The sequence below is a fragment of the Uranotaenia lowii genome, chromosome 3 (genome assembly GCF_029784155.1).
Source record: "Uranotaenia lowii strain MFRU-FL chromosome 3, ASM2978415v1, whole genome shotgun sequence".
NCBI classification, from domain to species: Eukaryota; Metazoa; Arthropoda; class Insecta; order Diptera; family Culicidae; genus Uranotaenia; species Uranotaenia lowii.
In genome coordinates this window covers 57,875,029-57,901,417 of record NC_073693.1, presented here as the reverse complement: position 1 = coordinate 57,901,417, position 26,389 = coordinate 57,875,029, and the positions used below count along the sequence as shown (strand labels likewise).

At 34.0% G+C, this 26,389-nt stretch overlaps 1 protein-coding gene across 9 annotated transcripts in view; it reads right to left on the bottom strand.

The window, feature by feature from the left end:
- Positions 1-26,036, bottom strand: part of LOC129754645 (gamma-aminobutyric acid receptor subunit beta) — a 307,093-nt gene extending 281,057 nt beyond the window's left edge. For 4 of the 9 annotated variants that reach the window (XM_055750814.1, XM_055750812.1, XM_055750821.1 and 1 more), the window contains exons 1-2: positions 25,734-26,034; positions 23,601-24,545 (exon numbers count right to left, since the gene is read on the bottom strand). In XM_055750814.1, coding sequence (XP_055606789.1) covers positions 23,601-23,737 — 137 coding nt within the window. In that variant the 5' untranslated portion in view covers positions 23,738-24,545; positions 25,734-26,034. Of the gene's footprint in view, positions 1-23,600; positions 24,546-24,748; positions 24,943-25,728 lie in introns of those variants that run through there. The other 5 variants (XM_055750816.1, XM_055750818.1, XM_055750820.1 and 2 more) reach the window with 5 other exon arrangements.
- Positions 26,037-26,389: the final 353 nt, after the last annotated feature.

The following is a 26,389-nucleotide window of genomic DNA, read 5'->3' as shown; positions in this document are numbered from 1 at the left end:
CAAATTTGGATATGTTGAATTTTCTGTGAAAACGGCAAATTCAAAATTTTATTTTTTGCGTTGAACATATATATTTTTTTTGCTTCCTGAAGCCTTCCTGAAGACTTATAATGCACTCTGAACAAAATGCAAAAAATAACGTCTATATGAGAGAGGTCCCTGAAATACGAAATATCCCCACCTGATTTCTACTTGATTTCTACTGTCAAAAATAATCGTATCTTATCCGATTTTGATTAGTATGTTTCGACCGAAAGCGACTTATGGAACAGGGAAAATGGAAAAAAATCGTGGAGATCAATAGAAAACGTGTTTTCAAGGTGGTTCCAGGATCTAAAATGTCACCGGAAAAGGCGTTTCGAGGACTCTCATCAAAACCATAAGATCCAAATTTTATTTTTATATATAATTTTTCCATGAATTTTCTCCATACTCAAAATTTAAACACTTATATTTAAAATGAGGAACCTTTTCGCTGAATGAAACTATAATTTCAAAAGGAAGTATTCATTTGTATTCAGCCAAAGAATTTGAAAAAAAGTGAAATATAAATACTTGAATTTGAGTTTTCCAAATTCTGTGAATAAATTAGAAGGAATTCATCGACAAGCTTTTTAAATAACAAAATTTGATCTGTTACTGTTATTTTACTCTCAGGAGCCACCGCACAAATTTAAATTTTTAAAATGTACTAATACTTTTCGATAATGGTTCCTCTATCCAATATTTTTATTCTTCAAAAAAATAATCAGATTAAAGGAACATTTGAAACACACCATACACCAAAAAACTCAAGTTAAGCCTCCTGATAATAGACTCATTAGTTCTCGGCTCGTCTGTCAGCTAATTGAAAAAAAAATTCCAATCCCTAAAATGAACATCGAACCCAGTTGTTGGAGAGAATATTTCCAATACCAGTCCTCCTTCCTATTGAATTGCATTTTGAAGGCTTAAATGACAAAAAAGTTAGAACTTCCTAAAGTTGATTAAAGTTATATCATTTATCATTTTTAAGGACTTGCATAAGAACAATTTTTAAATTCATACACTTATCATTCGAAAGTGATTTCAGGGAGCTTGATCACTTTCTTTAATATTAATAGAAGTTTTGGTGGTACAACGCACGGTTTAAAAAGTGCAATTTAGTGTAAAATCAGTCGATGAATGTAAATAATGAGCAAAAAAACTAAGAACAGAAACTTACTTAGATCTAACAAACAGTTCTCAATTCAGAGCAACTTCAGATTTGAATAAATTTTCGTGAGCATGTTGTGAGGAGGTGGTTTACCACTTTTGAGTGAATGTTTTTTTTTTAAATTTTTTAAAGAAAACTGAATAGATTTATTTGTTTCTATTTCTTTGTATTATTCTCAGACGAATTGAATATTCTTTTGGTTGAACTTTTAACGTTTTTGGTTTACACAAAAATATAAGGCTTTTTTAGAATGGCAAAAATCAACATAAAGCTTGAAAAATTCACTAGAATTTCAATTATACACCCGAAATAAAACAACATGAAATCCTCAGTTAGTTTTTTGCCAAACTTACTCAAAGACATTTTGAAAGATTATTTACATACAGTTGCGTTCAAAAAAGAATGAAATCGCATGAAGCTGCGCACCCACTTACAACTTTGACAAGCTGCCATTTCTCTCTCGGTTTGTTTTTTTTTTCATGAAAATTTCACACAATCTAGATCAACTATCCAACTAACACTCCACAAAATTTGAAGTCTTTACAATGACGAAAAACAAAGATACAACTATTCCCGTAAAAAAAAGGGAAACTTTGAACTGCTTCACTAAATTTTCTGTATCTTTGACAATTTTCATTGAAAAATCTTGAAAAATCTTGAATTTGGTCCAAAGATGTAAAAATGTTTAATCTAATACCAGGCCAAGTTTCGTCAAAATCGGTGAACGTGATCAAAAATGGTGCCGGATTGAAAATGAGTTTCATTATCGCCCAGCAGACGATTTCATTCATTTTTGGACGAATATTTGTATGGAAAACATCGTAGTCTATGTATTCTTGGTTTTTCTTTCACAAAACCAACATTTAATACAAATAATGGTTTAAATTGATAGGAATTTCATTCTTGCTTTGTTTAGATATAGAAATTATTCCAACAGAGCTGGTATTGAAACAAAAGAGCGAATAGAATATTCGCTTTAATTGTGGATCAAATTTGTTTATCGGTGTAATTAGCAGGTCATTACTAAAACTCTGTTCTTTTTATTTTGAACCCTGTTGGAAGATTTTCTCTTTCGAAACAAAGTACGAATGATGTTTTTAGCTATTTACAACATTCTTTGTGATAAATTTTTTTTTGCGAAAGAAAAAACCAATAATACATGGATTACGATGTTTTCCATACAAACATCCGTCCAAAAAAGAATGAAATCGTCTGCTGAGCGATAATGAACCTAATTTTCAATCCGGCACCATATTTGATCACGTTAACTGATTTTGACGAAACTTGGCCTGGTATTAGATTAAACATTTTTACATCTTTGGACCAAATTTCAAGATTTTTCAATGAAAATTGTCAAAGATACGGCATATTTAGTGAAGCAGTTCTAAATTTCCCTTTTTTCGGGAATAGCTGTATCTTTGTTTTCCGTCATTGTAAAGACTTCAAATTTTGTGGAGTGTTAGTTGGATAGTTGATCTAGATTGTGTGAAATTTTCATGAAAAAATATAAACCGAGAGAGAAATGGCAGCTTGTCAAAGTTGGAAGTGGATGCGCAGCTTCACGCGATTTCATTCTTTTTTGAACGCAACTGTATATTTCAAAAGGAATTTCGATTTTTTATAAGTTAAATAGAGATTTCAGGGAAAAATCGATTAAAAAAACTTCAATATAACAAATTTTAAATACCTTGGATACGATAAAGTTTATTTATATGGTTTATTGCCAAACCCAATCAATGAAGAGGCAGCACTGAATGTGTATAGGTTTAGTTTTGAAAATGAAAGTTTTTGCTGTGGCTCCAGAGAAGGACATTACGGATTAAGATTTAATTCAGAGTTTTAGAATGTGGTGGCAGTCCTCTATACGTCTTTTCTAATTGTCCTTTAGCTTCTTGAACCATCTGGTAATCAAGTCTTTGAATGATTTACCAAATTTTTCCGTGATAACTGTTACATACAGTTTTTTTTCCCGCAGACAAGCTGCTTCAAATTTCAGGGTCAATTCTTTTCAAGTTTTATCTTCATTTTAGCCCAAACTTTTTCTTTTGAATTGGCATCAGGTGTCTGAGACGGCCAAAGTCACAACCTTTGAGGTGCGATCACAAAAAAAACAGCTTTAAAGCGTACGCGGTTCTCATTTTGGAAAAAATGCGTATTAAATACAGTGGTCGGCTGATTCATTTTCACGAAGCATGAATGACAATTTAGCCCTCTGCGTTAGGAAAAAAAATACACCATTATACTTCACCGATCGCAAGTATGTAGGACATTGTTTGTCACTTTTGGTCGAAAATTAAATATGATTTTTTCGTAGTGGCTCCAGAGAGCAAAGCAAGTTAAATTTATTAAAAAATAAAATTTTCCGCATTACAAAAGCTCCTAAATTCTGTGTTTGCAAACTGTTTCTTGGCTTAAAAGTCGATGACTAAAAACATCTTCAATGTTATTGATTATCCAATTTTCAATAAAAATCCTTCCATGACTGAGAAATGAAATAAATTGAAGATTTCGTCGTTTAGCTAATTTGAAAGCTTTTATCATGATATCAAATTATATCAATAAAATATCTATTTATGCGTGAGTTTTTGCAATTATCTGAATACGTTAAATCAATATAAATGCATTTTTAAATAAAATAGCGAAATGACCATCTATGAGCGCCGATGTGGTCTAGTGGATAGGCTGGCGCGAGTCTGGTATTGGTACGCCAGGCGTACTGGGTTCGATTCCCGGTATCGGCAAGAAAAACTTTTGGGTTCGAATCCCATAAGCATGCCGACAGGTAAGATGTGTTTCATTATATAACTGACTATATAATTGGAATGTTCAATCAGTTGCCAGCTGGCCAGGTATATACACGGATGCCGGAATACCTGTAAGTAAACTAGCCCACCTGATTGATTCGTTCTTCCAAAATATACCTACATCAACACACGCAATACATTCACCACATAACAGTTCATACGAAGCCATGGGGTCCGGGTATGGTGGCGCACTGCATTGGAGATTTGTCGAACCTAATAATCTAAGGAATGTATGTGAGCCCATACTTTGGCAGAAACTGCGGTGAATCCGTGCACTCATGGTGGATTACCAACATACATACATACAAAATAGCGAAATGACCATCTATAAACTCATATATTTGTTAACGAAATTCATACCACAGATGTCAAAATAAGAATTTATCGACATTCGACATTGCTAAAATTTTCAGAATTAGGTAAATTGGTTTAGAGTTCAGTTAAATGGTAACAATTTAACTTTGATATTTGATTTGGAAACATCGATTTAAGAACAAAACAAAAGCATCGTATACAAAAAATTAAAAAGAGTGAAGTAGGCCTTGCTGCGATAAGCAACGATTTTTTTCTCACCAGCCAAAATTCTTAAAATTTATTCAATATGTTGTGAAAAATTGTGAAAAAGATAGATAGTGTAGAATTCAATGCGCATCATTAGGAACCTGCTATCAATCAGTTCAGTTGGATTTGTGGAAACCTTCGGAAAGAGATAAAGAAGAGGTTGCGGCTCCCCAACTTCCGTCCGATGGCATCCCTGACATTTGTCTAAGGAATAACGGAAAATGTATTTTACCAAAAGCTAAGTATTTTTTTTTATTTTTTAAAATCCTTTTAAATATAAGGGATATTTGACATCAACCTAAATGTCATTTCCAGAAAGTAGTTTTTTTTCTATCGAGACCAAAAATTTGAAAAAGTGGAATAAATTCTCATTTGAAAAGTAGGTATATGATGTTTGAAAATTTACCATCAACAGTCAATCATTTCAATGCGTTTTATGAAAAAAAATGGACAAAATATTATAAAATTTTGCTATTTTATCCAATCTAGCTCCTAACGAGTGAATCACAAATTCCTTATTTCTGGTCATAATTCTAGTGAATGTGTCACAAATTTGGGGCTAGGCTCAATATGTAATTGTAGGAGATGTTTGGGTTAGCGTGGAATTGCAAGTTGTACAATTACTGTATCAACTCATTATGAGTGGACGTGCATTTCATTGCATGTTCAATTAATGGCAAAGGCACACGAAACATGCAATGATTGAAAATTAATAAAGAAACGCCTTCCACAAATTTTTCTAATAATTATTCTGATGAAAAATTGTTGTTTGAAGAGATTGACTTCAACCTGACAAGACCAGGTTGATGTTTGGACATCAAACCAGGGTAAATTTCACATCAAAACAGCAATAAACTAATATGTTTACAAATTATTTTACTAACACCTATTTAAATCTTTATCATATCAACAAGACCAAATCACCTGAGTGTCAACATTTGTTGATGGCAAAGGGGTATAAGTGAATTTATTTGGTGGCAAAGGGAGTATTAGTGCAAAAATCAAAAGACATGTGTCACCTAAATTAACGTCAAATGAACGTTGTTATTAAAAAAAATGGTGCCAAATGATTTGTGTTCATTTTTTAAAATCATACTGATTTAAAAAGTTCGTAAAAAATATGTTTGGATTGGAACAATTGGAACACAGCGAAGTTTAAGTGCTTTTTTCTCGAAATCAGCTTCCATGCACTTATATCCCTTTGGCTTCAAGGACCTCAAAAGATTTTAATACTGTTTTGAGTCAGCTATGCAAGGCGTAGGAACAATATGTTGTCGTTCTAAAATTATTTATTTCAATACCGTTAATCAGCTAATGCTGATTTTGTAAAAAATCATGTACATTATTTAACTTTGTTAAACATACAAACGTTATGACTTACATTTATACTTCTTGATTTATCATCCAGTTTTGAAATCAGTTAAGTTTTAGTTACATTCAGTATACAGCTTCAGATTTGAATAGAATTAAATCGAAAAATATCTAAACATTTACAAATGCAAAAAAAATTTAATAAAATCATGCTTATTTTCTCAAAACAAGACATCACTGAGCATCGCCAAAAACAAACTATAAATATCCGTTTGTTGCTTTTTAAATAGCATATTTTGTCGATATTATTCCCAAAAAACCGATTTTATTGCGCCATTTTGGAAAATCGATTTTTATCTTTCATATTTTGAAGTGAAGCTTAGGCCTTGAATCTTTAAAAACTGATAGTGAACTTTTACTCAATTAAAATATCATTGTATTATTCGATCATTTTAAATTCTGCCAAGTTTACATTGGTATAAAGGTTTTTATGTGATTGATCTGAAATTTTGTGAGTTTAGTTCAGAAAGTTTACGAGCTTAGGAGTTTTGGCTTAAAAGGGTTAAACGCTTACCAAGGTGATATTCCATGCCTAAGATTGCCAGAACTTATTCAGCACGTATCCGGGTTGGACAAATCCGGGCAATTATGTATTAAAACCTGGCAAAATTCGGGCATTTGATTTCAAAATTGAAGACCAAAAAGATAGGGCAATATCTGAGTAAATTATGGTAAAACCCAGGAATCATCATCAAAAAATAAAAAACTTGAAATTTTTTTTTTTCATTGCTCATCGGTAGTTTTAAAATCGTATTGCCGGCTTCATAGAAAAAGGTCATGATTTTTTTTACTAAACAAGCAAAAAAATCGTTTTAGACGCATAAATAAAGATAATTATATAGTTATTGTTTTTTTTTTGTTTTGGTAAATAAAGTGATTAAATCCGAGTTTTTTTTTAATGAAACCGGGGCAATCGGTCAGGACCGGACTTCAATCAAATTTTGTATGAAATATCCAAGCAAACCCGGATAAAACCGGAACGCATTTATCATTTTCATTCGTGTTTTACAAATTTTCATCAGTATGGCAAACTTTAACCATTAGGTTTCGACTTTAGAAGTTCGATAAAGCTCTCGGACTTTTTTAATCATTTAATTTTTTTTTCCTATTACATTGCGCTGTTTGATGTTGATTTTTTTAATGAAGTTATTCAGGAGTTTTTAGTTGTTTTTTCCCCAGAAATAAGAATGAAATTATTAATTATTATTGAGTTAGATTTTACCTTCAAAAGGTTGAGAAGAACATCAGAACATGCTAGTTTTGTATGCAAACATGCTCATCCTTGAGCGACACTAAGTGAGGAATCTTAACGCTGAAAATTTTGCAGATGATATGATAGCTGCTGATAATAACATGCAAAATTTCAACAACCGTTCTTGTACATTTGATGCTTTAGTCCTTAAAACTGATCTGTGCAATTTCACCAAAAATCAATGAAATAATAAAAACAACATTCAATAATAAAGCCCTCTATTGCTCAAAAACCAGCTGAATTTCATTGAGTTGATTTTCGATCAACAACGACGATTTGTGTTTGTTCTTTTACATCATTAAGCAATAATTTTTATTCGATTTTTGCAATTTCATATAATTTTGCTTAGAAAACTTTACAGCGTCAGCAATCAAAACCTCTGAGTTGATATTTTGTACAGATCAGAGCCAATATACAAAATGCATATGACCGTTCTTTTCATAAATCCATTGTCATACTTATAAAGATTGGAATTTACATCAAAATCGTGCTTTCTAGCATTATTTGAATCAGCTCAGAAAAAACTCATTGGATTCATATGAAAATCAATATTACAGAAAAAAATATAGATTTATAAGTCTCTTGAAATGATGTATTATGAACGTTCCAAATCTAATTCGCTACACGTTAAAAAGAACATATTGTAACTAATGGAATTGCCTTTTTGGTAATATCATTTATTTTAAATTTTATTATCCGATCTACATCGCTTCATACAAATGTGTGGCCTGAATTAGTTAGATTAAACAAGTTTAATCTAGCGCCAAACGATTTAACACTCTCGAGTAGTTTTCCCTACATGGGGTTTAAAGTCAAATTTCCTTCTCCTCAAGAATGGTTATCAGGTTTCGTAGAGGACCAAATGTCCTCTCATATTGTATTCTATACTGACGGTTCATTATCAAACGGCCGTGCAGGTGCAGGAATTTACTGTCACGAGTTGAACATAGAATATGCTCAATCTCTAGGAAAATATTGTACAGTCTTTCAGGCTGAGCTATATGCTATTATGTATGGAGTGCAAATTGCACTTCAAAAGAAGATTATGTTCAGAACAATTTATTTCTGTTCAGATAGCCAAGCAGCTATCGAATCACTCAGTGCTTCCAGTTCTAGATCAAAACTGGTAATCGCATGCCGGAAAGCAATCGAAGAACTTGCTGAAGGCAATGGATTAAACCTTTTATGGGTACCCGGACATAAGGGAATTTTTGGAAACGAATGCGCCGACGAACTCGCTAGAGCTGGGTCGGAAAAGGAATTTTACGGACCAGAGCCGGCTGTCCCAATATCACCATGTTGGTTCAGAAACCAAATTCAAACTTGGTCCCATAACCAGCATGAACGATACTGGGAAGAGTTGGACACTTGTCGTCAAACTAAATTATTTTTAGAAAAACCATCTGCAATCATATCGAGTTACTTATTAACTTTAAATAAATCTCATTGCAGCATCTTGATCAGAGCACTCTCCGGTCATTGTAAACTCAACTATCACATGCACAACATTGAGCGTGCTGAATCTCCAGTATGTGTTAGTTGTGAATCAGATGTGGAAGATCCCTTCCATCTTATATGTAACTGTCCCTCATTTACCAGACTACGTTTTCGTACTCTGGGATCTTACGCTTTAAGCGAATCTGAGTTTAAGAAATTAAACTTAAAAAACATTCTATCATTCCTTACCGAATGCAGAAAAGAGCTTTAATGCTAATAATCCCTAGTGGAAAGGCTTTATGCCATCTTAAATAGATTGTATTTATTTCTTCCTTTTATAGGTCTTTCAGGTTTCTCAGGTAAATGATGAAACCTTGGATAAAAAAAAGGCAAGGCACAATTTTCCCGTATGTTTGGATAACGTGCCGCTATTAAGCCTACCCCCATTCTGATACCTGATACCTGATACATCGCTTTCTTTTGTCAAATATTCGTTGTGATATTGATGCCTGATGGTTGCTTTCTAGGAAATACTGTTCACGAGCATTTGAAGTTGATTTGCAAATATTTTTCTTATTTGCATTAATTCATATATATTACGCAATCAAACAAAATCGTTTATAGGCTTGTAATAATATGACTTTCAGTTGCTGCATTTCCAAAGCTTTGTTTTTCAGAATAATTGAGAAAAAAAATCAAATATGTAGAGAATTGCTTTGACGAAATCACTCTTATTTCAAATACCTTCGTTAATCGTCAAATTTTGTTTTTTTTAAATAATATTTGGACTCTGATTCAATTTCGTAATAAAGATTTTCGATCAAAAGTTCGAATTGTATAGTGTTTTAAGAAAACCTGGGACAGTCTGTTTTCTTATGGCATTTCGCATCTCCTAAAGGTTAAATATTTTTGATTGTATCAAATTTCGAAACATCATGATTCCATCCGGAGTTCCTAAGGAAGTCTTCTGAATCCACTTATTCTCAATATTTATTTATGAACGACCTTTGTGAACTTATCGATTCTGAATTAGTTTTCTAAGCCGACAATCTCAAAATGTACTGCTTAATAAGTAGATCACTAGACCTTTTTAAGCTTATGCTTTTCAAAGCTGTTTTCATGTTAAAAATTTTTCTCTGGACAATTATCCTAAATATATTATAGCTCCATTAAATATGGGTCATTCCATACCGTCAAACGGGGCATCATGCAACAGCGGGGTTCGATGCAACATTTATATAACACTACATTGAATCAATTTTTAATTTAATGTATTGTAATAAAGTTAGCTTTTAATGATAACAAAATGATGATGACATAATTTCTCGCATCTTAAGCTAGTTGTCTTAAGTTTTTTATTTTTATGTAAAATTTGAAAAATCGAGCAATAAATGTACAAATTTTAACGTTTTTTGATGCCGAAAAAAACTTTACCCAGTATGACGGATCGGCTTGATAAAATTACCTACAAACTTTTTACAGGTTTCCTCATATTATACCGACATTGTTGGTGTAAAAATATTTTTCGAACAATCACCCAATTTTTTTAAATGAATATTTTTAATATTCAGTTAGGTGTCTGGGGTTAAATGCAACAAAATGCAAATCAAAGAAATACCTTGTGAATCTCGTTTCCATGTGTTGGAATATGAATGTTTTGAATCACGCGTTTGTAAACATTTAAATTTCATTCATCCAAACGTTTATTTTTATGATTTCAGCTTTTAGAATTTTTCGTAGTATTATTTAACCCCTAAATGTATGCAGCATCCTTAATTTCAGAAAAAATGTGAAAATTTGTTTTTACAGACACAAAAACTACTGCAATTGTTGTTGTCATGCGTAATGGTCACTAAGACATCACAAATATATTAAAAATTATGAATTTTCGTACGTGTTCATAAGATTTTTCATTAAAAACAAAGTTTGTTGCAAGTAACCCCATTTTCTAAGAAGGGTGAAAATCGCATGTTTTTAGAAAATTAAAAATAACTGAAGAAACCAATAATTTTTTTAACTACGCCAATTTGATGTCCCAGCATCCTTAAAACTTTTGATGCATAAAGGATACGATTAACTGTGAACATAAGTTTTTCAGAAGCTATTGAAGTTGAAAATTGTTGCATGTTGCCCCAGTTGACGGTACCAAGTGACCATGAAAATGCAACGACCCTCTTCGATTTCGCTCAAAATCAGTAGGCTGACTTATTATAACGTTAATAAGAAATAACCAAAGTTTTGGGGGAATCGGACCACCCTCCCTCAAATGGCAGCCCCCCCTTTTTCGAAAATTTGGCAATTTTTGCCAAAAAAACTGTTTTTGTTTTATCAATATCTCAAAAACGGTAGAAGCTACAGATAAGATAAGACCATCCCTATAAAGAATATATTATAAGCTATCAAATGAGTTGATAGAAAATTTTCGGCAGTGTTGCCAAACTAGAAAATTTTGCATTTTAAAACTTAAATTGCGATTATCTCAAAATGCCCCCACTTTTATTTTTGATTTGATGGCGCCAATGGATTCAGCGTGAAATTTTACATAAGAATCACTCATTCACTCAAAACAATATGAGCCGTTTCGGAGATATCAAGTTTTTAAGATGGGAAGTTCGTGAAATTTCACCGTTACGCCAATACATCTTCTCATAAATACGCCTCCGAAAGGATGGATCTGCTTCCGCATATACTACAGGGTCCAGCAATTGAACTGCTACATTACTGCTATTACACGAAACAGTATTGAACGACTTCTCGTAGCTTTGTTTACATAGTCTTAGCTTTTATTACACAGTGGTGCAGAACATCAATCTAGCTGTACGAAATTAATAGCGCCCAGGGATGAAGAGATATACGTTTGATGTCTTCAGCAACATTGTTCAACTTTACATGGAGCATATTCTTGCATCAAAATTTTTGCCGAAGGGCCTACCGTATTGGCGTAACGGTGAAATTTCACGAACTTCCCATCTTAAAAACTTGATATCTCCGAAACGGCTCATATTGTTTTGAGTGAATGAGTGATTCTTATGTAAAATTTCACGCTGAATCCATTGGCGCAATCAAATCAAAAATAAAAGTGGGGGCATTTTGAGATAATCGCAATTTAAGTTTTAAAATGCAAAATTTTCTAGTTTGGCAACACTGCCGAAAATTTTCTATCAACTCATTTGATAGCTTATAATATATTCTTTATAGGGATGGTCTTATCTTATCTGTAGCTTCTACCGTTTTTGAGATATTGATAAAACAAAAACAGTTTTTTTGGCAAAAATTGCCAAATTTTCGAAAAAGGGGGGGCTGCCATTTGAGGGAGGGTGGTCCGATTCCCCCAAAACTTTGGTTATTTCTTATTAACGTTATAATAAGTCAGCCTACTGATTTTGAGCGAAATCGAAGAGAGTCGTTGCATTTTCATGGTCACTTGGTATGGAATGACCCATATCTATTCTGTGATAACAAAACAAAAAAAAATTAATAGAATTTTCAAATCAATTGCAAAAAATGTGTTGCATACTAATGTGTAGTTTCTCATTGCCATTTTCTCAACCCAGACAAAAGCACTCAGCTATCCAGTATCCATTTACTGTGAACAAAATACCACATCACGAAAACATCTGGAGATACCTGATAAGAGACAACATTTTATGAAAACTTTCAAACCAAACAGATATTATGTTATTCATTGAGATCTTTGTTTAAGGGTTCTTATTGATAAAGAATATTTTTTAACTACGTTTCGGTGTCTCCAGAGAGCATAACAGTCGGAAATCTCAACACTTCAAAACAAATTATTTTAATAACATTTAAAACGATTAAATTTGATTGCTTCAAATCTCAATTGTAAGAATTTGATAACACCCCTTATCAACATCACCCAGCGATGATTTTGTATGCATTATCATCTTAAAAAATGTTTCATGTTCAAAAATACAATTCAAATGGGTCAAAATCTGAAAAATGCTGTTTTTTGAGGTTGATATCGAACAGTTGTAACGGAATGAGTCTTTGTAAGAAAAGACTACTCTCGAGGAGCCGTGTTCTAGTTTTGTGAAGAAGGTTTCTGTTTTCTTTAGCGGCTACAGAGATTCGATGATTAAGAAGATAAATTTATATCTGGAATGAAATACCTGCTTTCTAATTTGAATCAGTGCAATGCATTCAAAATTTCGAACTTGAATTTGTACTATCTAAGAATCTTTTGAACGTTGTTGCTGTGGCTCCAGAGAGTAGAATAACCTCTAAAGGTTCAACGCTAGGTTTTAAAAGTGAAAAAGACAGTCGTACAAATTCATCTTCCTCATTGATCATCTCGAAAATATGTCTTCCCAGTATCGGAAAAAAACTTTTGAAAAACAACATTCTGTGGATAATTTTATTATTCTGATCATCGATACTTGATTTTTATCATCAAGTAGCAAGATTTAGTTCTGAACGGAATACTCATAAAAAGGACAGGTATAGTTTTGAATGTTAAGGTTTTTAATTTTTAATAAGTGGTTTAAGAGAACAAGTCAATAAATCGAATGAACTTTTTAAACTTTTTGATTTTTTTTTTGAATTGTGAATATTTCAAAGAAACTGATTAAAAACGTTTCTTTTGAAAACTGTGGATATCTTTTCATGATAGTTGAATCTTCGTTAATGCAATCAGTTTGTTTGACTACTGAGAGTTATTGTATAAAACCAACAAGTCCTATAAAAGTTTGTGTTTACTCATTTTGTGGCTCCAAAGAGCACAGTTTGTGCTATGGATAATGATACACGCAATGCATTTTATGAATTTCTTCCTTCTTTTCCTAAAACCTTTGCAAAATTTTAACGGAGGAAAACTTTATTGCAATGCAAAGCTTTTAAAGCGAGCAACTATCAAATTTAAATCTCAGTCACTTCTGACAAGCACATTTCAGGGCTTGTTTGTTTACAAAATTTCTCATACATTCATTTTCAGTTAAAATATTCTAAAAGATAAACGAACTTGTATCGATCAGAAGAACAATTGTGGACTGTCATTTATTATATTAAAACTTTAAATTAAAAAAATATTCAAATTCGTAATTTTTTATCAAAAAGTCTTCAGATCGAAGCGAACAGGAGAACTTCAGTTGTATTTGCTCAACGTATGAAAAACCCGATTCCTGGAAACTCCTAAAATATACTCCGTTTGCCGGAATTGGAACCAATTTAAAATGTAATCAATTACACAGATCAGTACTATTCTATCCTTCGGGGTAAAGTAAAATCGCTCCAGCTCATTGTGACTGAGTAGAAGGAAAAGGGTGGACGGGGAATATTCCCCGAAAATTATGTTCCATCAACTGGCGAAAATCCTTTCCCTTCTCTCTTCAAGTCGTCAGCAATGCGACGACGGCCAGTTTGGAGCCAAGTTTCGTACACATTAGAGGAACCTCTAATGCTGTGAGAAAATCGGTGCAAAACGTCTTAATTTTGAACTATGACTCTAAATCCAGCAATTTCTTCATAGTTTCAATTTTCATACTCCTGATAATTTTTGGATACATATTCTAATTTTTGTTTGATGAATTCTAAAAATTGATATGTTCTACATGTATGAAGGAAATTTATCATTGCCCCAAACTACCCAAAATCCAGCAAATTGTCCGCCGAATGTGAATGTGAAGCTGCTGCTGAAATCGTTCCATGATGGAGTCGTTTCATAATTCATCACCATCAACGGTTTTCTGTGTTTGCGTCTCGTTTGCGTTCTGCGAGGGACCTTCATCATTCTAAATCATCATTAAGAACTGTATGCTCCGAATAAGGATAGGTTTCTGGGGAAGAAAAGAGGAAAGCAGCAGCTTTCCATGGTCATCATTACAATTTGATGATTTTTTCTTATTCTTTCTCGAAAATCCAAAAGAAATCAGTTTATACGAAGCAGAACTTGGAGCAAAAAAAAAATACGGCAGCTAACGAAAGGGTGCCAAAAAAAGAAAGAAAGGATCTAAATCGGACGATTACATTGTGGAGCTTAGTTTTCTCGCTTTTGGATCTGATTGAAGGGGGTTGTGTTGTGAGAGAGAGCGAAAGTGGGAGAATTCAGTTAAGGTGAGGTAGAGTAAAAGCTTTTCCACTTTTCTGATGCCTCAACGAAAGCTTTGTTGTGGCACAACTGACTGAATTCAAGTGAAGTTATGCGAGGCTCTTTTCGAGTTTGAGGGAGAACAAGAGAGCGAATTTTCCCAACCTTTTTGCGAAAAAAATAAAATAAAATGAAAGCATTCAATTTGGACCATTTCGTTGAGAAAGCAATCCCAATCTCAGCTTTGCAATATTCTGCTGAATGTGTGAGTGTGCGTAAAAGTTGCCCGAGAAACGGTGAAGTTTCGTTGTGGAAACACATTTTCAGTGGAGCTGAACCTGGGAAACAGGTCGAAAGTTATGCTGATGTTGGACCTCGAAGTGTTGCCATCGCTTGGCATTTGGAACACCTTGTTTGGTCTTGCATCACGGTTGTTTTGCTCCCGTTTGGTGGTTTTACACAATTATGACTTGCTCAACTTGCGAGGAAAAGCGTTCCGTAATCCATTTTAATCAAATATTCAGACCTAGCCCAGCACCGGTCCCGGTGTTCGAACCTGTTGGCTATTGGGCGCACCCAAGATTGGGGTGTTTTTTTTCTGCTAGCTTTCTAAAAGCTGTAGAACACTGCCTGTGATGGTGGAATAGTGAAGGTTTCCAGCTTTCCTATTGATGAAAAGGGTCTGTAGAAGTTTTGCCAAAACTATTACCAAATGTGAGAAACAGTTAAAGAAATAGTTTTGCTCTTATAAGATCAGGTTTTCTGATTGATTGATTTGACTTTAAAATTAAAAACTATCATATTTCAATTGCAAAGTTTTATGAAAAAAATTCAAATAGCGTCTTAGTGTTCATTCCTTCAATTCCTCATAAAATAATTTGATTCAAGTGAATTCACAGGTTTGAGTGAGGTTATTTAAATAGCTTTGAAAAGTGACTTTGTTATTCCAAGATAAATTCGAACATTCCAATCTATTTTTGTAAGGTTCATAAAGAGTTAAATACTATTTATTCGCTTGTTGCATACATTCGGCTAATAATTCAACGATTTTTGAAGAAATAAATTGGTTTCTAAGCCGGAATTATACACATGTAGGCATTTTTGTACTTTAATACTCAGTTAATTAAAACTGATGAAAAGTGAAATCATGATATTTTACTTTTGAAACTAGGATTACTTTTAACATTAGGAATTTCCTCTTAAATCTTGTGAACATTGACACTTATTGAGCTGGCCCAGATGCAGCAAGAAAAATGATTATGTTTTCCTCACATTTGACATAGTCTGTGAGAATTTTCTAAGAAATTATTGAAAAATACTGTTAATCGCTACTAAATGATGAGATTACATTAGTAGAACTACAGAAGAAAAACATGCCTTTAAAATTTAGTTAGACCAAAATGTTATTTCCGGTTAGATTTTTGAGACATTTTTAATAGGATTTTTCAATTTTGTAATGAATATGATTTTCCTAAAACAACTATCATAAATTTGAATTTTAATATCTTAACACATTGCGGACCAAATACGAGATTTCTCGTTTATTCGCTCCCCGCGACCGTGCTACACTTCGAGGCATAACTCAAATGTTGTAAATTTAATAATGAAACCCTATTGGACAATATTAAATACAGCATTTTTGGTAACTCATGTATACTTGATTATCAAAATTTGATCTAGTAGTTTTTGAGATATAGGTTACCGAATTTCGGTGTTTTCTGGCCAAGTAGTATTAGGTACATTGTTTAATATCTAAATTTAACATCATTAATAATGAACCCCTTAAAATGAAAGCTTGAACTTGAATTTTGAATTGCGGTACAAGAAAGATTGTTCACAAAACCTGATCTTAAATTTGTTTTTCAATCCAATTCTCAAGAAATCATTTCTCGTACCAAAATTTCATCTATGTCAAATTTTCTATTTTCTTTCTCGAGTTGTTTTTTAAAATGTGAAGGTGTACCCCTTTCTCTGTTTCTATCTTCCCGCTGAAAAAGGGTACGGGGTCCCAAAGAATAATTTCTTGTTTCCAAATACTCTCCAATGCCATATTTGGCCCCATTTGCTAAAAAACTTATCGAGTTATGCAAAGGAATTTTGGAGAGCTCTCCTTTTCCCTATCAATCTCCCCACTGGAATGATGGAAGGTTCCCAAATACACATATAAACATTTTTCGTTTTCAAAGCGGAGCTTCAAATAATCATCTATGAATGATTGAAACCAAATTACTCCCTATGCTAAATTTGGTTTCATTTCTTCGAATAGTTCTCGAGATATGCAATAAATTGTATGACAGATAGACTATCCCAGACTTATCTCCTCACTGAAAGGAGAGAAGGGTCCCAAATGATCATAGAAACATTACTCGTATCAAAATTTAATCTTGCCAAACCAAACTTGCTGACCCGGTAAATTTCGATTCACTTTTAACTTAATAAATCGTTATGATTGCTTAACATAACCTACACATCCTTAGCTTCTTCGTACTCGTGAATCAATTTTTATGAAAATCGTTTTGAAGTTACTCAACTTCTTTCCCATTTTACAATGATTTTGTATGGAGGCCATCTTTCATAAAAAGTGTAATTCTTGAAATAAAAAATTATGCAAAAAACAAATAAATTGTAATAAATTGCACGAAAGCTTGAATGCAACCAAATTACATACTATATTATTGCATAAATCCTATAAATGAAGTATTTGTTTATCGAAAAATTCAATAAAATCAAGAATACAAAATGTGAATTATCTTCCATCTTCCGAAATTTGGTTCTTGGTCTTGTAATCTTTTTGATATTTGAATTTTTATTTGAAATTTACTTAACATACTTCCAATTTTATTTATTCCCCTCTTCGGGATTTTTGAAATCTCGAAAGGGGGGGGTGACAAAAGAAGAAATTGATATTTGTTCCAGCCTAATGTGAATGTAAAGTTGAACATTGAGAAGAACGAATAAAAATATTTTTGTGTTAACAGTTTATCACCGTTGGTTTTATGATTTTAATTTTAATGATTAATGGCATTTCGGTGAACTATACATTCTAATAGGAAGAATTTCAAATGAAAGTAATGAAAATTATAGACGGATAGATTAGATTAGGAAGTATGAAAGGTGTTGAAAATGAGCCAAGAGCGTGATTTGAGAAAACTTCTTGCCGCACAAGAACGAATACGATACGATGTGCGACAAATGGTCTTGTGCGGCAAGAAGTTTTCTCAAATCACGCTCTTGGCTGATTTTCAACACCTTTCATACTTCCTAATCTAATCTATCCGTCTATAATTTTCATTACTTTCATTTGAAATTCTTCCTATTAGAATGTATAGTTCACCGAAATGCCATTAATCATTAAAATTAAAATCAAAAAATATTTTTGATTGATGCTGAAATTGGTGCCTTGAAGAATTTTTCATTTAAGCATATTATTTATAATGTCCTACTTGATTTTTTTTTTAACTTAAAACGATTATTAGGTAATATTGTATTGGTTTTAGATTTTTTTTTTGCTAATTCTATAGTGAGGAGGTTTTGATCTCCTGTCAGATGGCTCCTAACTTTTTGATGTGTAAAATTGGTATTTGATGCATGAATTTTGAAATTAAAATTGTTGGTTTCAAATTCTGAAACTATTTATTTACACTTCTCAATAAAAACGCATTTTTAAGGTAGGGTTTTTGAGAGTCATGATTTGAGTTTAAATATAAATGGCTTTTTTTCTTTATTTTAAGAGACTTTCAGCCTTTGGCTGGTTTGTTTCTGCAAATTCTAAACTTATTATTCATTCACGGTCAAGAACAAGCCAAAGATTTTCAGCATGATTTGTAAAAGAAGTTGCAGTATTTGCGAGATATAGATATTCGATCTGTTGAACAATAATGCTTTAATTCAATAAAAATAATAATAATCTCACTAAATAAGTGTAAGCAAACATGTCAGCAAATCGATTCGCCACCGGCGAAAATTAGTTTTCAATCACTCTCTAGGCCTGAGACATTTCATTTAACGACTCTGAATTACGTTCACTTATGTAATCAATTATCGATCCGATTTGCAATTCAGTTAACCTTTTGTATTGAAACACAAATCTTGACACACAGAAATCTTAACTCGTTTTTGGAACGGGTTTGTACTAAGAAGTGTAACTAACGAGTTAAAAATTTGAAACCAACCAATTGAACTTCAAAATTCATTTATAAAATTCAAATTCCAAGCATCACAAGTTGGTAGCCATGTGACAGATCAACTCACGATAGTCAACAGATTTAGCAAAATAAAAACAAAACCTAGTATCGATGACTTTCAACTAATCACTTTGATTATAAGGGGTAAATGTCAGTCCAAATTTTATGGTGGTATGAAATTTTCCTCAAGAATCCAATTTTAGCCTCAATTGTATTTTGTGTTTCTCATTCTTCTGAATCCAAAACTCTATATTAGCGTTTTGATAAATTACTTCACATTTTTCCTAGGTGCAAAGAATTTTAAAGTTTTTTAGGATAAATTTGGGTGCCCTGAATCTACATATGCAATATCGAATCGAAGTTTTTGTCAAACAGCTTTGGTTTTTGAAATCACTTTTGAAAATAAATACAAAATTTTTAATAAATTCCTTTTTTGACAAAACCTTGAACATAAAAAAATAAAAATGGCTTCAAATCGATTATCCAGTTTCCCTAAAATCACAAGTATTTTTGGTTTTGGCGGAAAAAGATATAGCAGTTTTCTACTTCTCTATTTATTATATACTAATATATAATCTGGCAAAATCCGGGCATTTGACTTCGAAATTGTCGACCAAAATCCGGGCAATATGAAAAAAAAAAGTTTTCATCTTAGTTAATTAGCAGATTTTAAATCGCATTTAAGGTTTAAAAAAAAATCTTTCATGAGTATATTTATGTAACTTGCTCAAAAATTTCTATTTTTAATTTTCACATAAATTTTTGCATTTTAAAGTCAAAATTTTATTTAATTTTTTTAAATAATTTATATAAGTTTCTCATTGTTTTCAATTCTAAATTTTTATTTTCTGAAAAAGAAAAAGAAAAAAATCTTTTGTGTTTTCTAAGACCCACTATTTCAATCGACGGCCACAAAATATTTTGAAATTCATTATTTTTCTTCTGTTTGTTATTCATTTTCTCCTGTTTCTTATTGATCATTTAAGAAATCACCCATTTCTCAACCTGCACTTTGGCAGTAGAAGCTTTCAACGATGAATGAAACATGTTGTTTTATAAATATACGAATTCATTATTATTGACTTCAAAAATGTTTTGTTTAGGCCTGATAACTGGAAGAATTTGAACTTAAAAAAGGTTTTTTATTTCTGATTTTGATTACTGGAACTCTTGAAACAACATTGATTTTTTCTTTGTATTTAATTATATGTAATCATCAAGTGTTTTGAATAAATTTTCACGAGTTCAATATGAATATTTTTTCTTATCATAGTTTTATAATTCAAATCGCGAATAAATATTTTTTTAAGTTCAAAATAATACAGGGGAATTTTTCAAGCAAGCTTTCAATTGAAAATGTAGAAAAGGAATGTTAGTTAACACGAATAATAAACAACAGTTATTATCGTTTTGCTGAATAGTTTCAAACCTTGAGAAATTTTTTACCCGGTATGAAATTTTTATTGAATTTTGATTTAGTTTCGTTTTAAATCTAGGTAGTTTTTGAATGGTGTTTCTATGTATCTTCTGGTTTTTTTTTTCAAAATTTCAAATCGCATTCGTTTTCTGAGTTTTTGGAAATATTGATGTTAAATTTGTAAACTTGACTGCTTAGTATTTAATTTTAACCAAATTAAGAGCAATCATTCAAAACCTTGAAAATCTGGAGTTTGAATTTTTGGTTTTTGAATACCAACAAGCCCCCCCCCACCCCCCCCCCCCCTATCCTCCCAAATAAATTGGAACATCGTCTGCAAACATTTGAACGCTACAGTCTTTTAAAACTGCTGGTAAGTCGTTTATAAATATCAAAAATTGAATAGGGCCTCAAATGGAGTCTTGAGGTAAAGCTATGATCATTTAGTATTCGGGCACTTTATTTCGGTGATAGCTACATTACTAGAGATCGAATATGCAAAACTATAGCATCGTTGTGCATGGCTATGAAAAAGACTATCTTGTCTATTTTTGCCAGAATTTTAAATTAATGTGTGTTTGAGATATTTACGATGAAAAAAGACACGGTAAAAATAATTTTGCACATATTTGCGTCTTTGCGCCTTTTGCGCCTCGAAAATTCTTCATTGTCGACTTGATAACTTAAGGTATAACTTGGTTAAGAAGTATAAGGAGCCACTTTAAGATCCACACGAAGTTCAAACCAAGCATCAGAGTGGAACCCTTGATCTTAAATATGATAAAAAGTCAATGGTTATCGGGGATAACTGAATGCAGACCCCTTAAATAATGCAATAAATCCATTTCCGGCAGGCAAAAAGTGATGCCTGACTAGTAGACACCAAGATAATAACTAATAGTGAGCAGTTAAAAAAATTGCAATCTGTGCAACCGATTTTTACGCAATGTGACAGATGTGTTCTGATGGACAATGAAATTTATGTTAAAACCGGATTTAAGAGATCAAATTCTTTGAGATGCCTACTCATGAAAAGGTTCTAACCAGATTCCAATAGATCAATACATGACTGAAAAAAGTGTGCAAAGATAAAAAACAGATTTTATGAAAAAGTTAGAGTATTTCTTGAAATCATTGATAAATTTTTATTTTATATTTTTACATTAAAAGTCATATTAAAACCTTCATTTCCACCATAGAAAGTTTTTCGATGAAATGAATAGTTTTGAAAATACACACGTTTGTAACTGTCCGGATTCTGAAAAATCATAGCCTTACTCCTGAATCAAAAGGCATTAGTTTCGGAAAGCATCCATCTGTTAAAATTGCCTGGAAACGTTCAAGGAGGTATGATTTTATCATTTAAGCAGCAGGCCTACAAAAAAAAACTGAGATAATCATTTTTGAACCAGCTTTTTGTGGGACACACTATCGAAGGCTGTTGCAAAGTCGATGAGCAAAAGAATGGCATGTCCCTTTTTATCAAGGGTAATGGCGATGTCATTATGGACTTTTATTTAGGTAGTTTCGGTACTTTGGTAAGCTCTTAACCCGAATAGATTCTTACTTAGAAGGTTATGTTGATTGATGAAATCCAAAATTTGGTACTAAATTAATTTTCCAAATAACAACTTACAATAAAAAATAAGTTTAAATTCATGAAGGTCATTGTCGTCAAATGAAATGACTTAGGCCTACAGTGATTTAAGTGATTCCGCCATTTTTTGGCACGTTTGTTTTCTCTTATTTGGGTTCTATAAATATCTGGTTATTATAGTTAATACATTTCTTGATCTGCAAATTTTACTTGGAAAAATTATCATGGGGCATGGCCTTGATTTCAAGCATAACTTTTATTAAAAACATCAGCTTGTTACTGATTCATCCAAGTCTTTTTTCGATTCGAAATAAAGTGATTTATTCAATAAGGTTAATGGACATATTCAATGATTTAATTGTTAACTGTTGATAAATTTGGTGGCTATTTTTGTGGCTCAAAGTTAGTTCAGATCCAAATATATCATCGGTTATTGTACATATGTAAAAGACACATTCCAACGTGATTTCATACAATTTTCGTTTTTTTAACATTGATTGGAACCGATTAAAAATATATAAGAAATTTAAGACAAAAAACACATTTTTGTTCTAAGGTTTGAATGAATCACTTCACAGTTTTTATGTTAAATATTTAAACTACGTTTGGAAATATGTGTTTATTTTTATAAATTTGTATAGTTCAGAACACAGAATATTTTCAACCAGGACACTTTCGGACTCAGTCGAAGCATTGAAAAGCGGTATAAAGGCATCAAGATCTTCCTCATAAGTCAATAAGATAGGTTGTGAGTTGTTTTCATAAAACTCAATGAAGTTGTTGAAAATGCTTCAAAGATAATGTTGCATGTTTTGATTTTTTGTTTAAAATTCACATCAGTTTTGGATACTTTTCTTTTTGTTGTATAGATACTTTTTTCTGGTGTGTTGATAAACCAAGTGTTAAGTGATAAGTGATGAGGACGAAAAAAGTTGTTCTACATTCCACCGAATTTTTTAGTTGAGTTAATTAAGGTGTTGAGTTTTAGTTTGTTTACTATTTTCAAATATCATTTATTTTCAACTAGATCTAAGATAAATAACTATACTAGTTTGATTTTGAAGTAGTTTCAATAAATTTTAAATTTTTTCAACTAGTAACTGTTGCATTATAAATTTGAAAGTTTATTTCCAATGTTATTCTAGTTTTACCGAAGAGAAAGTAACTATTTTCAATCTAAGTCATATGTCTAAAGTAGTCACTCAAATTTCAGACACGTTTCTAGGACAGTGTTTGCTCAGCATTTTCAATCTTTGATGCGCTGCAGTTACTCGGGATTCCCTGCTCCCGTATCTTAGGTGTCACTCAGTTAGCAGTCAGCCAGTGGGTCAGCTGTACCCCTCCCATCAGCAAAACTCTATCAATTACGCGCGGGTTGGAACAGAACGGGAAATGGACGCGGGACACCACTGACGGGACATACAGTCGTCAGTCAGCAGCGTGGCAGCCAGCATGGCAGCTGAATGAAGTTGTTCCCCCAAAAGTATGTTCGTCGTATCAAAAAAGCAACGCCCTAAACGAGGATGCTGTGAGCGTATGAAGTTCAAGTTTTCCAACCGCAATTCGCTACCCCACTGCGGTGGGAATTAGTTAGAAGTTGATATTGGCTTTTTTCTTCTTTAAGTGGTGGGATTTTTTTTCTAACAGGGTTCTGTCTTGATTCAATCTTGACGGAGAGTTTGAGTTTAGTAGAAAAAAGGGTTGTGTTTTTAAGATTGACGAAGGGAAGAAAGACTTACCCTGCAAGCACGTATGGTGGTGTCCTATTAATAGTCTGAGGCAGAAACAGCGCCAAGTTAAGCGTCAGTATGAGGACACCTAACGAGGGGCATCTCAGATGCGGCACTTTGATATCCAGCGACATGATTCCGGACATTTTGCTTTTGGTTTTTTTTTCTCGTCGTTTCTCTCTTGTTTGGTTGGTATAGATGTTGGTTCCTCCAATTGTGTGGCTCCTTCTTGTTCGTTTGTATTCGGAACGGAATTCGGAATTTTTGGTTTTCCGTTTCGATTTACTTTTCGATTTTTTTTTGCTTTTGGTTATTCCAAGCGTTGGATTTTGCGTTTCGAGTAGAGAGGTCGTGGATGTCGTTTATTTATCCCTCTGCTCCTCCGATGGTGTGAATGTGTTGTGTTGTATAGGTTTTACCTTTTTGCTCTCGCGCAAAAAGTGATCTCAATTCTCGTTTTTGCTTTAGTTGCGTTTTACTTTCTTTTTTTTTAGTGTTGTTGGAAAATTGAGGTAAAAGCTGGATGTTGCTGTTGCTAATTTATGTGCTCCATTCGATACGAATTCATGATGGTTCCACACCGAGATGTTCCGCGGAGAGGCAGGGCAGGGATGTGTATTTTTGTTCGGGAACCTCTAGCTACACCCCTGAGTCCGGCCGCCTTGTGTCCTCCGTTTTCGTCTCGGGTGGTTCAGCAGCTACTCTCGTAGATCTTCTGTTCGAACCTACTCGCTAACCTCCGACCATTTGGAGTTAAAGCACTTTTTTTTTCTTCTTCGTCACTTTTCTTCTGGCTCACACACACGCACACTGAAGTTGCTTGCACCTTTTTGGTCACCCCAATATCTTCGGCAAGTTGTTCATTTCACCGAGCGAATTTTCGCATTGCTAGTATATTGATACCTTCGAATCGTCCTACGGAACTACGGCCTATCGCGTACATTTTCACTGATCCTGCAGGAGAAAAATGGGGGAAGAAATTTTGGATCACCATTGCTGGTTACTTTCTGTAGTTGGAAAATCCGACACAGCTCTGGAAGCTCGACTTTTTTCCTCGTGCAGCAGTTCTTCACACTTAGCACTGTATCCCTTGGCAAAGAGTTTCATCCGTGAGCTGACGACTGCCATTTGGAACACCTAGAAATCCTGCAGCCCACCTTTCCGAAAATCACTTGCACCAGCACTTTTCGGCCAGCAGCCATTTCCAGTGGCCACATTTCCTCACACAGGAATTCTAAATCACTACTCGTTCCAGGAACCGTGACCACTCGCAGTCCAACTTTCATTGGGCTCAACTGTTCAGAATTTTATGTAATTTCATTTCGCCTGCCAAAATAACAGCCATATCTGGCTGGTTTTCTATCTCAGACTAGAATATTTTGGGTGGGACACACAAAAAACTCCACACTTGGAAAAGTTGCTCCAAAAGCTCGATTCTCAAGTCTCGCGAGCACTCCGTTTTCTCCCTCCAACTCTCCCAAGAAGCGAAAAAAACATAAAATAAATCAACCTAAACTTGCACAAGCGAAAGCTTCCGCCCCAAAACCTACACCAAAATCGAGATCAACCTCGCGGAAGCTCTCGCAAATCCATCAAAAAAGCTCTCCCGGGAGCCGTTTCGGAAAAGAGTAACCCTCGGAAGGGAAAATCCAAAAGTCCTGGCCAGCACCTGCGCACCATCCGGAAAAGTTCCGTTCGCTCCCGGCAGCTCTCTCACAATTTCTTCCAAGTTTCGCTCCCCGACTCTCAATAATCCTTAGCCCGAGACTAGGACGAGGCAAAAATCCTTTCGTTTCCCGCTACCGAATCACTTTTCCTTCTTCCATTTACCGCCTCCATCCCACAAAACAGAAGCAGCAGCAGCTTTAGCCAGTGGTGCTGGGATCCAGGTCTCCTCACGCACCTTCAGCTATCGATTTGCTGCCTTTTACGAAGGAACACAACCGGAGAGGGTGCTTTTGCTCCAACAAAACCGAGTAGCAACAAAAATAACAGCAACAAAAAAAAATCGGTCATCAATTGCGAATCCACACCCACTTGAACCCTGAGCAGAGCAGAGTCCCTTGGAAAACGAGCCAACCGAAGAAAGGAAGAAAAGAAAAAAAAACTTCACCGAAAATTTGCCACACTGAACCACCTAACCTTTCCCGGGGCTAGCTCATCAGCACTGAATCCAACTGGGCTGCTCCTTCAACTCCTCGAGGTTGCTCCAGGTTCCAGCAACTTTCTTCGGGAGGTCCCCAAAAATCAGCTGTGTCCTCCTTCGCAAGGTGCTGCTGATGGTTGTTGCAAATCCTAATGTTGCTGCTGATCCCCAACCGATTGTGGTGCAGCATTTGGTGCCGTGTCACTCGCCGTTGTCGTTGTTGGCTCACGTTTTCGTCGCCGTTCTAGGTCCATTCGCTGGAGCTTTTCTCGTACGACTGACTGATTGGTTGACTGACTGAGCTAGACTTTGGGTCCTGGCCAAGTTGGTCGGTTGGTTGGTTGGCTGGCTGGCTGGGCCCCGGGTATACACGATCTCGATTTCGGGAGCTGCTGCTGCTGCTGCCGTGCTGTCATGGTCTGGCTACCGTTGGACCGGACCGGATAGAGAGTGAGAGAGAGAGGGAGCTTTTTGTGGGAGAAAGCACGTTTGAGAGTGGCTCCAGAGAGTGCGGGAGCTTTCGGAAAATTGAACGACTGGTGTGTAGGTATTTCGCACACTGGAAGGTAAAATAAGAAAAAATACCATGGGACGTGGAATGTTTTTATGGCAGAGGTGATTTCAGGATGCGCTTTGACTTGGTTGTGTGTTC